General features: G+C 36.9%; 1 protein-coding gene across 1 annotated transcript; it reads right to left on the reverse strand.

Moving 5' to 3' along the window:
* Positions 1-6,673: 6,673 nt before the first annotated feature.
* On the reverse strand, positions 6,674-17,643 carry nfkbiz (nuclear factor of kappa light polypeptide gene enhancer in B-cells inhibitor, zeta). Its single transcript, XM_007254824.4, has 12 exons — positions 16,936-17,643; positions 15,471-15,577; positions 15,228-15,261; positions 15,038-15,135; positions 14,452-14,828; positions 14,163-14,268; positions 13,060-13,206; positions 11,110-11,173; positions 10,602-10,771; positions 10,398-10,508; positions 9,397-9,564; positions 6,674-8,500 (listed from the first exon to the last, which is right to left on the reverse strand). Exons 1-12 carry the CDS (start codon positions 17,165-17,167, stop codon positions 8,447-8,449), a joined length of 1,668 nt encoding a protein of 555 aa, XP_007254886.3. The 5' UTR covers positions 17,168-17,643; the 3' UTR covers positions 6,674-8,446.
* Positions 17,644-18,272: the final 629 nt, after the last annotated feature.

Below are 18,272 nucleotides of genomic sequence, written 5' to 3' on the forward strand. Positions count from 1 at the left end.
TGTCTGTTCACATGGACACTTCTAGACAGATTCTGTTAGTCACCATCATTACCACCCACTGCACTGCTATGTCCTCGCAGCACTCTTTACAACGGGCACTTCGGGGCATCCACCTGTCCCTGCGAAATAATTGATTTTTACACAGTTATCCAGGCTCAAAGTAGCCCCACACCTCATTGGTAGAATTCAGAGAGCCCTGACATTTAAGATGAGGCATTAATAACTTTAAAACTGCTTATTAAAAACTACTGTTTACAACCAGTCATGATGAGTACAGTGATGGCGGCACCCAGAGTTTAGCTTACGCTACGGGTTGTAAACAGTTTCAAATGTCAGGGCTCTCTGGATTCTACAAACGAGGTGTTGGGCTACTATGAGCCTGGATAATGGTGCAAAAATGATTTATCAGGGGCAAGTGGATGCCCCAAAGTGCCCGTTGTAAAGAGTGCTGGGCAAAAAGCTCAAAATTAATAGATCTAGGAAAGCTGCAGGAGAGCGGAGGTGGGCTATTTAACCACAGTTAGTACTCTTTATTATGTTTTACTACACCAAAAGTCAATTTTACACCGGAGTTCTCCTTTAAGGCTAAAGATACGAGCTGAAGGGGTGCCGAGTGGTCCAGCGGTCTAATGCGCTGCCACAATGAGCGGGAGGTCGCAGGTTCGAACCCCAGCTCATGCAGCTTTGCCATCAGCTGCCGGTGTTCAGAGGGAGCACAATTGGCCCCGCTCCCTCCGGGTGGGTAGATGGCGCTCTCTCCCCATCACGCTTAAAGGTGGTGTCGGGCGGCACGAGGCGTCTGTGAGCAGATGAATCGGAACCTAGCCGCTGTGCTTTCCTCCGAGCGCGCTAGCTGCTCAGGCAGCAGCTTGGAAAAAGGGGTGACTGACTTCACACGTGTCGGAGGAGGCGTGTGCTCGTCCACATCCTCCAAGAGTCGCAGGTGCCTCCGGTGATGGGGACGCACAAAAGGGGTGGGACAATTGGATAACCAAATTGGGAGAAAATGGAAAAAAATATATATACTAGCTGTTTGGCCATGCACTCGCTAGACCACTGGTTGAAGTATAAATAACAAATGTAACTGTCTGTTACGGTTTAGTGGGGGAGGTGGACTCAAATGCAGAGTTATTTTATTTACCTATTTTATTTATTTTTATTTGCTTATTTATTAGTCTTATTATTTATTGGTAATATTATATTTGATATTACTGATGTGTCTGTATGTGTGTGCAGTTGGTTTGAACTCCCAACCTTTGTAACTGCAGACGGGTGTGCTACCACTGCACTACTTAGAGGCTTTGGATGAGGGCCTTAAATGTGGCAGTGAAGAAAAAGGGCGGGAAAATCAAACAAAGGATCTGCTGCCACATGGCATGGCTCAAACAAAGGAAATTAACTAAAACTTTAAGAAACTTAGGAAAGACTTCTTGAAAATAAAAACTTCAAAAATAAACTGAGATCTGTTCTCTCTCTTTTGCAGCTTCTTTTAAGATCTCTCTCTTTTTTTTGTGAGCCTTTGTTTCTTTTGAGATCTTTTTTTTGTGGCTTCTTTCAATATATATATATATATATTTTTTTTTGTGAGCCTTTATTTCTTTTAAGATCTTTTTTTTGTGGCTTCTTTTAAGATCTTTTTTTGTGAGCCTTTGTTTCTTTTAGGATCTCTCCTTTTTGTGGCTTCTTTTAAGAGTTCTTTTCTTTCTAATCTTTTTCTTTTGTACCCACTGTTACCGGTCACCCCTCTACAAAGGTGTGACGGTGAACTGAGGTTTGGCTGGGGTTTTTAAGCTGTGTTCACAGCTGAGCCTGATTTGAACTAATTACCGCTGGGGATTCTGGGACTTGGAGTTTTTTGCCCCAGATCCACCAGCTCCTCCACCGCAGTGTCCAGGCCCTCTGCTGGTGGTTGGCGGCATATGCCGCTTTCTTACACTGTCCGCATATTTGTTCATGTGTTACGCGTTTTACTGGAGGTTTCCACAAAAGGGCAACCAAAACAGCACTTTGGCTAAGCCTCGACTCCAATTCTTTATCATTGTACACCGGTCACGGACGTAGCACTGTTGGGTTTGTTTTCATTTCATTTGACAAGTTTCCACATCAATGTTTAAGAAGCATCTCTGTTGCTGTGCAACAAAAAGGACACATCTTACAGATGTGAGTAGTTTCTGACTTGGTCACACAGCTGCTCATCAAAACGTTTCGTCGTTTATAGAAACGGCTGATGCGAGTGCTGCACTGCCCCTAGTGGTTTCGTAAGTACTGCACCTTGCATACACACTGCATTCATTTTTAATGATTCACATGATCATCACATTGTAAACTGAAGAGTCAAAAATTGTGAGGCAGCCACCATGCATACTTAACTTAATTGTAGTTAACAGCAAGTACTGTATATCTTAACCCTAAACTGACACACACTCAGGCCTCATATGACCTCTGGCCACAGTTCAACCCCACTCACAAGATAACATCTCACAACTTATACAGGTGTGGGTATTCCCAAGACATCCAAGAGGTAACATTTCATTCAAAAGAATTGCAATTGCAGTACAAATCTCTACAACATTAGAATACACACAAATAAACCTGAACACAGCCAACAGAAGAGTGTGTTTTTGTGAGTAAAGTTATAAGTATTTTGGAACTTGCCACAGTGTACTGTCTCAGTCTCTGCATGAATAAGAATATGACATGTGATCTAATCTGAGGTATCTATGCATGACCTGAATCTTAATCTAAATCTAAAATGTGTTTTGATTTCACTAAGACCTTCAGCAGCTGGATTTTAAGAATAAAGTATCTGTAGTCCAAACAATACAGTCAATTATTAAGTCATAACACAGCATTAAATCTACACCCAATGATGCCTAAACCAAATTTCCATTCATCTCAGGGTGTTTTTTTCCACAGATGTGGAGATAAATGTGGAAACTAAAATACAAAAATAGCATGAACATCATGGCCAAGTCCCTGTCCTTACCTAAACCTCTCTGGAATGCTGAAGTCTAATCTGACACATGCTTGAAATACCAAAAATACACATGAACTGAAACCAAAATACCTCAGCACAGTACTTAGGCTGGTATTAAGAAAATGTTTCCTGGTCTCAGATTCACTGTCATGGCTGGACAGGTGCAGTTTAAGAACTTTATTAAATAAAGTTGAGGTACAGAAAGTGGTTAAAACAAGCAAGGTCAACACCAGCAAACAACAGCAGTAGGGAATACATTTGCCATAAACGAGAGACAGTCCAAGATTTTTACACAACAAGGAGATATTGTAGTCTGGCAAAGATCAGGGTCAAAAGATACAAAACAAGGTCGGAAACGAGAGAGCTAACACAGGCAATAGGTAAACAATTTGCAGAGTGGCAAACCAACAATACTCTGCGATGAGTAAGTGTGGGGAAGGTGAATTTATAGCGGGTGGAACAGGTGTAGTCAATATTCTGGTGATAAGCTTCTTGGGTATCGTAGTCTGGTGGCTGGGGTTCGCAGGTAGAGTTGTGTAGCTTTTAGAGTATAACAGGAGATGTTTTTGTGGTTGCGCACAGCTTTGTTTTGCAGGAATACATTATTCCTGCTAATATTTTCACTATTTTATTAGTTTTGTTTAATGAAACATGTAATGTATCAATTACCATAGCCAGATTAATAAAATATATGATGTGAGCTTTTTTAGTTTAAAATGGAAGACACTATGCTACATTTGCTAACAAACACCGCTTTGTCCCTAGTGTTTTTTAGTTAAATACAAGCCAATTTCTTAATGTATTTGCTTCAAGTTGCCTCAAATATCTTTTAAAAAATTGGTTCTGGGCTCCTCCCTTTCCTGACCTGAAACAAAATCCTACTGGAACCTCCATTTTGTTTCTTCTGTTTTGGTGGCAGGGAGTTAGAGTAGTTTTGTGTATTACTGTTTATTTTCAGGTTTATTTAGTTGTCTTTCTTGGTTAGTTGGTTTTGTTTGTTGATTTGGCCTGTCCTCACCCCTGAAGTTGTACTTTCCATAATTTTTGTCAATAAAATCATCCTGGTTTATTTCATTTCCAGTGTCCAGTGTTTAGTCTGGCAGAGGATCTAGGAAGTGAGCCTGCTCTGATTTACAGTTCTGGTCTGACCCTCGACCAGGAAGCAATTTAGAGAAAAAAACTTGTAACATTTTGAGACAAACTTGTAATATTTTGTGATTAAAGTTATAATAATTTGAGAATAAAGTTGTATTATTTCGAGAATAATGTCATGATGTATTTTGATAAAAAAAAGTTGTTCGGTATGGCATTTCAAAAATAAAGTCATAATATTTCGAGAATGAAGTCATGATGTATTTTAATAAAAAAGTAGTTCAGTATGGCATTTTGAGAATAAAATAATATTTGGACAAAACTTGTAATGTTTAGATAAAAAGTTATACAGTATGGCATTTTGAGAATAAAGTTGTAATATTTTGAGAAAACTCATAATGTCATAATGTCATAATGTATTTTGATAAAAAAGTAGTTTAAGTATGCCATTTTGAAAATAAATGGTAATATTTGAAGTAAAATGACATACAATATGGCATTTTGAGAAAAAAAATCTAATATTTTTATTATAAATTTGTTATATTTTAAGAATAAAGTTGAAATATTTTGTGATTTACATATGGTATGAAACATATATAACTATGCTGTGAAAACAAAAGGCATGTTATATTGATATTGACCCCTCTATCTGGACAGATCAGCTAAATCAAGCTGCTTTTAATTTCCAGTAAAGGCAGTTTCACATGGAAATTCATTTTGCCAGCATGTTTTGATAAGCCATACCATTCAGATGTGGCTTAATATGTGCAAAAACATTCCCACACCCAGAGCAGTGGAGATAATGCCTTCTGGATCTCCACATCACAGATGGCTGAGGAATCGTTAAGATTCAAATTAGGCATCAAATTAGTGAGATATCTGTGGACAGTTACACCATTTGGGAGGCCCCCCAAAACTACTGAGATGGCCATTCCAGAACGGTGTACTTGTTCCTCTGCATGAAGGCTTTAGTAGATATTGAGCTGTGTTTTCTTACTGATTCTTAAACATTGTTCTCAAGAATCTGCTGATACTGACTGAAATCCATGCGACCCTCAACTTTAAAAAGATTCCCAGTACCTGCACTGATCACACAGCCCCACAGCATGAACCACCACCAAATTTTACTGTGGATAGCAGTAAAGTGTTTGTCTTGGAATGCTGTGTTCTTTTTCCGCCATACCGTCCTGCAAAGAACTCAATTTTAGTTTCATCAGTCCACAGTTCCTTATTCCAAAATGAATCTGGCTTGTCTAAAGGTGCCTTAGCTTTAGCATACCTCAAGCAACTCTGTTTGTGGCGTGTGCTCAGAAAAGGTTTCTTCTGCATTACTCTCCCATACAGCCTCTCCAGTGACTCCATCTGCAGTAAGATGATGTTTTTAGGTCTTTGGAGCGCTGGGGGTCTGTGGGTTGACTATGACTGTTCTCACCATCCTTATTCTCTGCTTATCTGAGATTTTTCTTGTTCTGCCATTTCAGCCCTTAACTAGAACTGTATTTGTGTTCTTCCATTTCCTCACAGTGTAAACTGCAGCTGAAATCTCTTGACATTTGAGCTTTTTGTATCTGTCCCCTAAACCATGATGTTGATCTTTGTTTTCAGGTCATTTAAGAGTTGTGTTTTGAGGCTCACATGTTGCCACTTTTCAGAGAAGATGCAAAGAGGAGAAAAACTTGCCTTGCAATTGGTCACGTTAACCTTTTCTCATAATTGAATTCACCTGTGTATGTAGGTCAAGGGCCAGTGAGCTTACCAAACTAATTGTGTGTTCCAGTAATTAGTGCTAAATGTATTCAAATCAATAAAACAACAAGGGTGCCCAAACATATCGTCACTGTCCAATGAAAAACACTTATCTCCATTTTTGTCGATTTTTAGTTTTCTACATAATCTGAACAGACAAACTGTCCTTTACACTTTGCCAAAATTTCTTGATGAACGGACCAATAGAAACTCTTCAAAATGACCTGAAATAAACTCTTTTTACATTGACTTCTATTGAAAGTTGACAAGTTTTTTCTCTCTCCTGTAAAGTTGCTGTTTTGGAGATAAGTGTTTTTCATTGGACAGCGACGATATGCACCTGCCTAATTTTTTGTTTAAAGAATTATTGCACGCTTTCTGTAAATCCTATAAACGTAATTTCACTGCTTAAATATCACTGTTTTCGGCTGCTGAATGATATATTTAACTGAAATTGCCACTGTAATTTTGCTCATAACATGTACTCAAATTTAGACTCTACACAGTAACTGTAAATAACCCCAAAGGTTAATTTTTATTCTTTTCTAATAGTGGAAAAGCATTTAATGCTGTTTATAAAAAAACTGGACTTTTATTTTGAAGGCAGCCTCCGGGACTGCGCGGGGGAAAAAGCGCGCACCGCAAGAGAGTACACGGCAGCGCTGCAGAAAGACAGAGCTGATCACAGGGTTTAGCCCCCGTTTGTAAAGGCACAAGCTTTTACGTAGATTAATGTCGGATTGTTTTTTTTTTTGTTACTTCAAGTTGTGCTCAAGACTGTGAAAAATAAAACCACATTAAACCTTCAGTAAAGTTTCACGCCGTCTACAAATGGGGATGCTACAGTAACACTCACAATGACATTATCAAGCCTTTATTAAGGTGTCAGTGTACAATTATATTATAACAAACATGGAAAGAAAAAACAAGAAACCGAAACTGTCTTTTTAATATCTGTCTATGAGACATACTTAAAACTCCACCAACAGTGTAATTAAGAAAGCTTAGGTTATTTCAGTGATTAACAAATGTAGAAAAGGTACATACACAATACATCAATACAGTGAATAAAAGAAAGTAAAATCCTTCAAATATGTTTCCAGCATCAGGAATATCAAATTAGAACATTTCATTACATTAAAAACAAAACAAAAACACAACTAACAAAAAAAATCCCATTGCCAAGATTATCATTGTTAAAGATTTACAGTATTGTCTTTAGAGCATTAGTCATTGTAACAACAAAAACAACAATAAAAGTTGTGAATAGTAACCCTTCTACCTAACCCACACCACTGTAGACTTGAATTGTATTTATGATGCAAATGTCTGGGATACAAGCAAATCAGCAAATTATACACATCAACTTACATCTGAATATTTAAAAATATCAGTAAAAATATATATAGAAGTTTCATAAAAAGGAGTAGCGAACGCTTGACTAAAACACCGTACCTAAAATTCCCCCGTGTGCTCACATTCTGAGCTTTCGAAGACACTTTCGGTGATGACATGCCAGAACATCTTATGAGTCATTGACTCTCAAGTCATCGACAGTGTTTCGTAAAGTTTCTTGGCACGGATGACGTGCAGAACTGCTTTAACGATCGAGCTTAATCTCAAAGCAGATAAAGAAGATATGGAAGGCTGCACAACCATGATGACAAGCACCAAAAAAGTCTGGGCAGAGGTTGTATGAGATCACACAGCCAACAAATAACTTTTTTTTTTTTTTACAATGTGATTAGTCTGGTTTTTACTGTGCTCATCTTTAAAGCAGCAGACCTTCAGAGCAGTAGTGCAAAAAATACAGTAATAGATGGTGTCAATGTTGCAGTATGTTAAACTGCAACATTTTAAAATATTTATTCTAAAAGCAGAGTGGTCTGGTAGGTTTTTCTGTCCACGTCACATGACTTTATTTACACATAACGTACTTAAATCTCATGCGCAGCCTCTGAAATTGAGATTTTAGATTTTAGAGTCTTCATCTGCTCACCCAAATCCTCCAAAAAACTTATGGACTGTTGCTTCAAACATGGCAAAAAGAGTAAAAAAAAAGAAAATTATCATTGCAGTCATGCAAAAGCTTTGTAACTCAGCTTTTCCTGTTTTTCACTTTTAGAAATAAAGTGAACATTTATATCAGTTTCAAATGTCATCTTGAATTGACCAATAGAAATGCATCCAAATGACTTGGAAGTAAATCCTTTATATATTTAAAGCTATTTTTGTTTGTTTGTTTTGAGATACAAGATTTTTTTTTTGCATGACAACAGCAACACTGTACATTTACAATTACAAATCAACATCAACATTAAAAAAAATATATATATATAATACAAAACAAACCTTTACTATCCGGAGCCCATTGCTAAACAAATTTTAATGTAACCCTCAACAAACGAATCAGAAAATCCTGACTCTTCTAATCGTTTGATGATGGCTGATCTATTCGTTTTAGCTCTGGACTCAACCTCCATATTCCTTCAACTACGCAGTAGTGAACAACTGTAATTGTTTCATAGAAACAACTGACATCTGCCTCATATCGGCAAATGAAACTGTACACAGATTGGACTGCCTAACTGACAGTGTTTCTGACGGAAGGGATCGGCGGGTCGGCTCCTGTTACGGCACAAAAGACCGGGACTGGGCAGAGCGGCCTTTCAGGATCCGACGCACCTGAAGAAAGGAAAAAAGTAGTGGAACGTGATTAGTCTTTAGAAGTTTCTGACTCACATCCCTCACATGAGATTACCACAGGCTAGTTCATCTAGTCTTTTAAGTCTTTTATTTTGAAATAGTTTCTGTAGTTTCTGTACATCCTCTGTAGTTTCATTATGTGTTCATCCATTTCTTGACGCAAGTTCTTCATTGACTGACTATTAGAGGTAATTAGTAATTAGTCAACATGTTGAGTGGGCCAATTTTTGCAAATTGCAGGGAGTGTTGTACAGTTTCTGTTGCGCAACCCACAATTTTTTTTATTGTTTTAAAGCAAGGGGAGCTTTCACGATAATGGTGGCACTGTGAAGCCTTATGTTTCTCTTGTTAAGAAATAGCAGTATATTTACTGTAAAGCTTTAGAAATACTTTTTATATAATTGTTTATGTTTCCAATTTATATGCATGTACTAAATAACCTATACTAGAGTTTGGTAGCTGATTTTTTTTGGGTTAAAATGCAAATTATTATACTAAATAAAACTTAACATACAAATAAGAGATCACTTAAAAATGATGAGTTTCTTTAATTTTACCAAATTGAAAACCTCTGGAATATAATCAAGAGGAAGATGGATGATCACAAGCCATCAAACCAAGCTGAACTGGAGTGGCATAAAGTTATCCAAAAGCAGTGTGTAAGACTGGTCAAAAATCAGAGAAAACTGATGTATAGACTAAAGTGGTCTCTTAATTATTTACAGGGCTGTATTTAAGACTCTTCAATAGACTAATTTAAGACTAATTCAATTTAAGCCTAATTCAATAGATTTAATACAAGTAGAGCTAATGAATCAACCAATTAAAGGAATAAACCATTTTTGCAGCCCAGTTGAATTTACACAGCCACTCACCTGATCCCCAACGGTTCCTTCGGGTACCAGCTGAATGGGTTGCTCATTCTCCAGGTTCTTAGAACTGGGGTCAGCTCCTCTTCTCATCAGCAGCTGCACCGCATGCACCTGTGCCTGCCGCCCCTGCTGTGCTGCAGCCACGTGGAGTGCTGTGTTCCCGTTATAAGCCTGGGTAAAACAGTGTGTATAGGTTTTTAGGTGTTTATAAAGCTGTAGCTAAATGAATGCATGGTCCCTATTTTAGCAATCTATGGGTGAGCAGTCAACAGTGCACTGTGCAGCTTGATTTAGGGCATGAGTATGACTTTGCTATCGTAACGACGGGAAAAGTACACCTTAATTCTAGTAATTAATCATGGGTGTGTTTTGGGTGTAACATAAAATAAATCTATCAGCGTGTCACTTGCCATTCCCTTTAAGAGCCAGGTGTGCTCTGACTTTGGAGAGTTGGTATTTTACCGACGCAGAGCTTCTGCTGAACTTCTTAGCAGAGTAAACTGAGCTATGGATTCGTTTTGTGAAGGTGCGCGAACAGCTAATTTATGGGAAAAGCATGTTATTTTAATCTGTATTCCGTTTATTGTTAATGGAAAAGTTGTGTTTGTGCACTGCTGTTTGTCCTACATATTGTCCTTTGTCCTGTACAGTGCACCTGTGTAGATAAGATAGGAACGGACGTCTGACAGGTGACTGTTATCAACGTTGTAATCAGTCAGTGGCGCACCTGTGGCAAGATAGCAATACGCCAGAAATTAACCTAAACACACCTCAGTTCCAGACCACCATGCCCATTTGTGTATATATATATTCACAAGCACTGTTGCTATTTAAACAACCCAGGTGCAAGATGTAAATATATATATATATATATATATATAGACTCTTGACGGGGTGTTAGATAGCAATGAGCATTGTGACACGCTATGTGCAGGGTGTAAGACATGGCCCCATATTTTATTCATATGATACAGTATTTTGAATCATTAAAAGGGATTCCTCACCTTGGCATTGACCACAGTGAAAGAGTTTGGCTGATCCAGGAAAAGACGCAGGAGCTCGACGTTGGCCTCCTCGGCAGCCATATGCAGGGCAGTGCGTCCACTTTTACGGTCCTAAAACAAGCGCAAACCATCTTTAATGAAGGGCAACTCTTGCACACAAATTATACTCATTAGCACAGCTCTTTCTGATGTAGCAGCTCTTACCGTTGTGCCATACGAGGCACCCATCTGCAGGAGAGTGTTGATACATTCCCCGAGCAGCTTTCTTCTTTGCATCAGAGCTGTGGTTTGTGGGGACTGAGGAGCTCCTATACGGCTCAGCTCCTGAACCACAGCATTGTGGGACAAGACAGCAATGTGGAGGGCGGTGAGACCTGAGTTAATTGTGGAAAAAAACAACAATAAATCATGCTGAACAATAATTTGTGAATTGTTGTACTAAATTGTTCCTTCAGAATAAAAAAGCTACCACAATGACAGTAGACAAGACAGGCAAGTCCGAATAAAAAAGATAGAATTATAATTGGAGCTGCTTTTTCAATGAATCCTTTTTTTTTTACTGTATTGCAACATTAATTTTTCGCAAGAAAAAGAATAATGGAATGGCTTGTTGAAACATGTTTGTGCGTCAATAGTCTAGACGCACAGGAACATGCTTGCGTAGCGCAGATTTAAAATAATGAACGTGTTTTTGTCAGAGACTATTACTCACCATCATAATTCACTGCTTCAACATTCACTCTCTGGCCATTGTTGTCCATCGCTCTTTGAATGGCCTGGGTGGAGACAGAATCAAACCACATCACTTTTAGTCAACAACCAACTCAAATCAACTCAACCACTGATCTGACTTGATACAAAAGTAAACTTCACAACAAACTACACAGTCCCTACATTTTGGTCCTATTTCGAACAGAACCTCTGTAAAAGACACTTAAAGCAACAGTCTGTTGGTGGGTTTTTTTTGGTGATTTGGGGATTTAACGACTTGGTGAGAATGTGTCATTACACAGAGCATATAGTATATTTTTAATTATAAGGTTAATGTAAAAAAATTTCTCCGAGTGCGCTTTGATGCTACTCTGCAATGCTGCATCAGCAGCAGTTTAAAAAAAGAGGCGGTGACTGACTTCACATGTATTAGAGGAGGAATGTGCTAGTTAGTCTTCACCCTCCTAATGAGTGGATTGGGTAATTGGCCGTGTAAATTTGGTAGGATTGGGATAAAAATTAGAATTATTATTTTTTTAAATAATATATATATATATATATATATATATATATATATATATATATATATATATATATATATATATCACATCACACCAGGACAAGAATGCTGCTAGTTAGTATATTTTGTTACCTCTCAACTCATTTTTATTCACGGCTTTCAATTTGTAGGAACAAAAATTTTAAAGAATGCTGCTTTTGTTTTTTAAATTGTCTGCGTTTGTGTGTACAGGGTGTAATAATAACAGTCACTAAACACTGGGTATATTCCTGCAATGCTTTCCCCAAGCTGCACAGATAAAGGAAGGGTTAATTATTAGGGCAGAGTTTGCGTGCCAAGTGCAGTTCACAGTTAATGATTGATAGCAATGTAGAGATGTTTGTCTCGCTTTAAAAAGGAGACTTGTGTTGTGGAACCAGTTTCACTGGATGAGGGGAATTTGTGGCTGCTGCTTTGAGGAAATGAACTTGAGTTTGTAGTTTGTAGGAGGAAGTTGGGAGATATAATAGATATAAAATGTAACAGAGAGAGAAAGAGAGAGACCACAAACGTCAACAGAAACATAAAAGGTTTACAGTGGAATTTTTTTGTTTAATAGGCTGCTTTTCAAAAAGTGTGCATTTATGAGTCATAAATAATTTGTTATTGTATATAACCAATTACGGATTAAACACTACAGATGTTTTCATTTTTACGACTTTTTTTACGAATACTTTTCAGGATTCTTAGGGAGTATGAATTTATCAGCACTGGGGTTGTGAGTTGATGAGAGTCTGGCAATAGTACATAGATCACAATACAGGGGTTATGATACAATATGATACATAGTGATATATTGTGATGCTATAAGTGATTTATAAAGTGATTTATTGCAAATTTAGGAAAACTGCATATTTAGAAAATTTGTATGCATGTTACGTGATTGAAAGTAATAACCAGTTTATGCCTGCAGAGCCATCTAAATAACTGTTAATCATTTCTTACCTTCACATGTACAGATTTGTAAGAAGTACAGTATGTTACAGTATCGATAATTCAATGTATCATATTATATTACTGGATAAAAACTGTTTTTTAGCAATATTATGTTGTATTATAACTTTTTGTACTGTTTTATTATGTTTTTTTTTTACTGCTCTTATCAGATCACAGCATTTGTTCTGTACTGTTTGGTTAACCGTAGCGCATACTCAGTGTTGGACTATTTTAAAAAAGCATGCTGTATTGTTTATTCGATTAGACACGTGATATACATATATATGTATTGTGCAAGAGACACGTCAAACTGGACAAAGCAACTGGTCAAAAGATAAGGACATGTTAACAGTCATCTGGTGCCTTATGAATTAATCTAGGGTGTATTCGACATGCTTGGACAATAAAAATAAAATAAAATAAATGAGTGTAAGTTATGGGTGGATAGAACCTCACCTGTAAGGTCAGGGTGTGGCCCTTCTCAGCACACACATGCAGAGGGGAACGGCCCCAGCAGTCTGCAGTGTTCACCTGGGCTCCCAGAGAGAGAAGGTCTTGTGCAATCAGGTGCTGGTTGGCTGCCACACTCACTTGGAATGCACTCTGAGTTGAAAAAGAAGGAGATAGCTTATTACGTTCTGAAACCTGTTCAAGCCTCGTCCTGTTTCGCCAGTCTGAAGCTGAAACTGTGCGTCACTAAGAAAACGGACAGGCGAGAGTTACATCATAAACTGTATGATTTACGTACTACAGTTAGGCCTGAAACAAAAATTACATTAGCATATAATTGTACAAAAATATGTAATAATCGTGACATTGTCTATTGTGTTTATTTGTATGTTTGTTCACAAATACAATAATATATTTAACAGTATAACCGCATCTCCATACATGCAGTGTGGACTGAAGGAGGTGGGAAAAAACAAAAAGTACATATTTAAACTCTGATAAATTTAGCTAAATAAATTGGCAAAATATTAAAGAGTAAAAAAAGAATGCTCATTCTAACTCATTTTGATATTTGAGTATCTGTGAATTTGAGTTAATGAATGGATATCTGGATGAATGCACAGGAAGGCAAAACAAGGATAGAAGTTATACATATAAAATGATTAATGTTAATTGTTTCAAAAATAGTAAAAAAAAAAAAAAGTAGTTCTAATATTGCATCATTGAAAGTGGCCTCATCTTTAAATGTAAAAATCCAAATATTTCAAAGATTTCAGTACTCCGATACTGACACCTCAATTACTTACGCTAGGTGCCTGTGCACATTCCTAGTATAACACAGTCAAAAACTGGGTGGGCGCCATCTATGTTGGATGGTTGCTATGTGAGTGGGTGAGCGTATTTGTATGTTGGCTTAGAGAAGTTGCATAAATGTATAAATGTAAACATACAAATAAAGGAGTACTGTCAAACATGTCATCTTATACTAAAACATATATATTTATGTATTTGTAGGTTTGGTCCCTATTTGTAGATGATTCAATTCACCTCACATTACTTTTAAGGAAAGAAAATTTAACCTTAAGCGTTTTAAGGTAAATGTTAGTTACCTGATTGTTATGTTCCTTCAGGTCAAGCATGCCAAGGTCGGCCATTTTCTTTGCGAGCACATAAGCCAGAGCTCTTCTCCCCTGGGCTACTGCGATGTGAAGGAACCTGTCAAACATGAACGTTCACCATTAGTTTCCTTATGATCACTTCTTCCTCTTTGTCTAGTTTCTCTTTGAACAGTGAGGTTTCTGTGTATTTTAATTCACAGAATGTAAATGCAAGACTTTGTGGAGCCATTTCCACCATTCTCTACTAAGCTTTTTTTCTGAGAAGTCCTAGAATACTCACGTGTCTCCATCAGCATCCTTGGACATGAGGTCCTGAGGGGTCAAGTTGGCTAGTTTCTCCTCCTCCTGCTGGATCTGCCACTGGAAGAAAGACACTGGAGCGGCTGTGGACACACAGGGCGTGAAGCCTTGCTGTGGGCTCGGGCTTTGGAAAGGGGACATGTATGGGCTTTCTTGAACCTGGGAGAGCTGGCAGCTGGAGTACTGGGGGCTGGGGGTTGTGGTGTAGTAGGTGGGCAGGGGCTCCTGTGGCTCTGGAAGTGGACTGCTCTGTACCTTCACAGAGTCGATAGACAGGCCTCCACTGCTGAAGAGGTCACCAAAACCTGTACAGATGGTTTGTTCTTTTGGGATGATCTCGCTGAGACAACATGAAGACTAGAAAAGAAAAAATGAGAGAACAGACTTATTCAGGGGTTTTTGTAGATACCTTACACACAAAAACACTTTTTTTTTCATAAAAAAAAATCAAGCAATGGTTTATTAGAGTTATTAAAGTCATTATTAGAGTCGTATCTATAATGTCTGAAACAGATGTGTAGTGCAGTGTCTCCTGCATATATGTGTATATAAATATAAATAATTACCAGCACATTGTTTTGTGAAGTAGCAGGCCTTTTAGGGACAGTTTGAGGAAAGTCACTCTCATATTTACGTTTTGCAGACTGCAGCAATTGTGTTATGGCTAAAACAAAAAAAAAAAACACAAGAATAAAAATCATTCACAATATTCATCAAATAGCAGACATTAAATGTAGTTTGTCTTAAAATATTTACCTGGAAATTCTGTTTCGTTGTTAGATTTCTGTGTCTGCAAAGAAAAACAGAGAATATATATCAATAGTTTTCTAGAAATAGAAACACTGATATCTGAAGCTATTTGTGATAACCACCATGCAAATGTATGTATATGTGCATTAGTCAAAAAGGAAGCCACCATTTAAACCAAGTCTCTTTAAGTAAAAGATAAAAATCAGAATACTGTTTTTAATTTACACAAGTGATGAAGTACATGCCTACCTGAATGTCACAGCTCCGTTTCTGCATAATGAGATCCCTGACTGTATTTTTCACTCTTACTCCCTGGTACCGACTTGAATGCTGTAAAACGTCCAGGGGAGAGTCCACTGCAGAGAAAAAAAAACACCACGTCATCTTAAGAAGCTCAAAGATCAAATCTAAACAAATTAAGCTACAAACCACATAATAAACAGAAACAGGAAACATTTATACAGTATAATGACAAAAATCTGTTTCAAAATAAAGCATAAAATATAACATATTTCATTACTCATGTATGTATTTGTTTTAGTTCCTCTTTCTTTCAGGGGAAAGTACTTTGTACAGGCCCTTTGTGTTTTATATACTTTCCCTACACCTTCTTACATTGGAGTTATCTTATTCAGTTGGGTTACTATACCTACTACAAATATTTTCATGTTAACAAATTAATACTACTACTACTACTACAAATAATAATAATAATAATTTGTTGTTATTATTCTATGAACTTATTGTTACACCTTCTTCATTAGTTAAATAATAAATGCTATATATTGCCTCTTTTATTCAAAGATTTACAAAAAGAAACATTTTAAAAACAAAATAGTAATAAATAATACATTAATAAAGTTACAAATGTAATCAGCAACACAATAGAAGTGCGTTAATGATGTATGTTTGAATTAAAATTACATTATATTATATACTTAAATATATTATGAAAGCACATTTCTAATATTTCAGAAAGTAAAATAATAATGTAATAATTTTTATTATATAAAATGTTGCATTGTAACGCCTTATTTCAATCAGTTCGTTAATTATCTAAAAAAAACTGTAGACTGCCACAAAAACAAAGCAACTTTTGCTTTAAAAACCTACAGATAAGCATTTGAATAATAAAATACAAAACAATTCATTTTAAATTTAGCAAAAACAATCATTTTTTTAACCCTCTACAGCATTTGATGAGAAGAAATATTTTAGCTTTTTTAACTTTTTGAGCGCTAGCCATTATTAAAAATTAATAACCACTTTAGTTTTAGTATGATTGTTATGTAGTTAATTTAGCTCAGTTAACTGCATAATATAGCAAATAAAATTAAATTAAACCGTTTTAGAAATAAAATGAAAACAAAATAGATACAATAATATTAATAATAATAATTAAGTTATATAATTATTATTATTATTATTATTATTATTATTATTATTATTATTATTGTAAAAATTATATTATTAAAATAAAAACTGACAGAACAACGTAATAGTTTTGCCTAAAAACACAAAACCACAGAGGGTTAAGTTAACCGCTTAAGTTAAGTATAACAGGTGGTGGTAAACTCCAGCTAGAAACAGCCAGGGTATTAAAGTGTTAACTAGGTTAAATACAAAAACTAATTATTAACAGTTACAGCTATTTATAGTAAATAATTAAATAATTCAGACTTCCGTTAGTAGTGTGTTTTTTGAGGTACGGTACCGGTAACGCTGCCCTGCAGTCCGAGCTCGGTCAGCGGAGGACTCGCCGCGCTGCCCCAGCTCCGCTCCGACTCTCCCGGGGACCAGGGCGACTGCTGCCCGCTGCAGCTGCTCGGCTCCGTGGCGGGAGAAGAGCAGCCGTAAAAGGACCAGAGATGAACCGGACTGGTCATTACATCTGTGTCTCTGTCGAGAACAGCTGAATAGCCCTCGGAGATTCGGTCGATAATCATCTTTTATCGCTTTCAGGACTCTGAACACTAACCCGGACTGAACTACGGGACAAGAGCGAGTCCGAGCATTTATTTAACCGGCAGGTTTAGCCCCGCCCATGATAAATAAATGATGTGACTGTCGACCAATTAGACATTGGTGCTGTCGACCAAAGAACTGTCGACCAATGAGAACACGGCTTTCCTCCGCTAAGCCATTTGGTTCCGCCTACTGCCCTAGCATCCATTCACGTAATGCTGTTCATAAACACTACATAAAAGACTCTAAAAAAGACTTTTAACAGAAAGAGTAAAGTCTGACACCCTCTCAAATCTAAAGACTAGTCACAGACTTGGCTATCACATTTTTTAAAACTGTGTAACAGAGTAAGAAAATCCCTGTGTTTTAAATGAATTTCATAAAATTAGACTCTTTAATGTTCTAAAATGGAGTTTTGGCGGCCCCTACTGGTAAGTGGTGAACTGCAGTTACGCTCTTTGATCCTTCTGAGCCACCATCCCTCAGCAGCAGTCTCTGATTCTCTGTGCTGCGGGTAGGTGCTGAGCTCCGAGTTTTCTTAATAAATAATAATTAAAAACATATTTTAGGTTAAAAATTGTGCTCTAACTGCAACTAGATTCTTTCAGAGATTATTTCCCATCATGCTTCTGGTGGAGTTTACATACAATACATATTACATATTAAGTTACAAATAATGTGTATATTAATACTGTGATTTATCATAGACTCACAACTTGGTCCCCATTAACAGTTTATTTTTCTGTCACACTATTAGTTCTTGATATTTTTTAAGAGAATACATTTTGTGTTCAACTCTGCCTATAAGCTTCTTTCCCCCTTTTTTTGCTATTAACATTGTATAGCAAAGAATCACAATTTCACTGGTATAAACTTGCCATCCTTACACCTAAAGATTTTCAAGTGGTTTCACCGTCGCAGACAAATTTCCAAAGTCGGGTTAAAATCACGAGAGTTATGATATAGTCAAATAGAGTCAAATAGAGGTTGCCTCATCTCGATCGTTTAGTATAAGGTGGTTAAGATTTAAAATTTTAGTCAGTCTTTTTCATGTCCCGGCGTTTAGATAAAATCAACCATGTTTAA

Source organism: Astyanax mexicanus, chromosome 21, assembly GCF_023375975.1.
Source record: "Astyanax mexicanus isolate ESR-SI-001 chromosome 21, AstMex3_surface, whole genome shotgun sequence".
Lineage (NCBI taxonomy): Eukaryota > Metazoa > Chordata > Actinopteri > Characiformes > Acestrorhamphidae > Astyanax > Astyanax mexicanus.

Excerpts from the sequence above, each read along its gene's own strand:
- nfkbiz (XM_007254824.4), bottom strand. The coding sequence starts at position 17,167 with ATGATTATCGACCGAATCTCCGAGGGCTATTCAGCTGTTCTCGACAGA. Across the intron at positions 13,207-14,162 it reads TGAAGGAACATAACAATCAG|AGTGCATTCCAAGTGAGTGT; the intron begins GTAACTAACATT and ends TTTTCAACTCAG. Across the intron at positions 10,772-11,109 it reads TGAAGCAGTGAATTATGATG|GTCTCACCGCCCTCCACATT; the intron begins GTGAGTAATAGT and ends CAATTAACTCAG.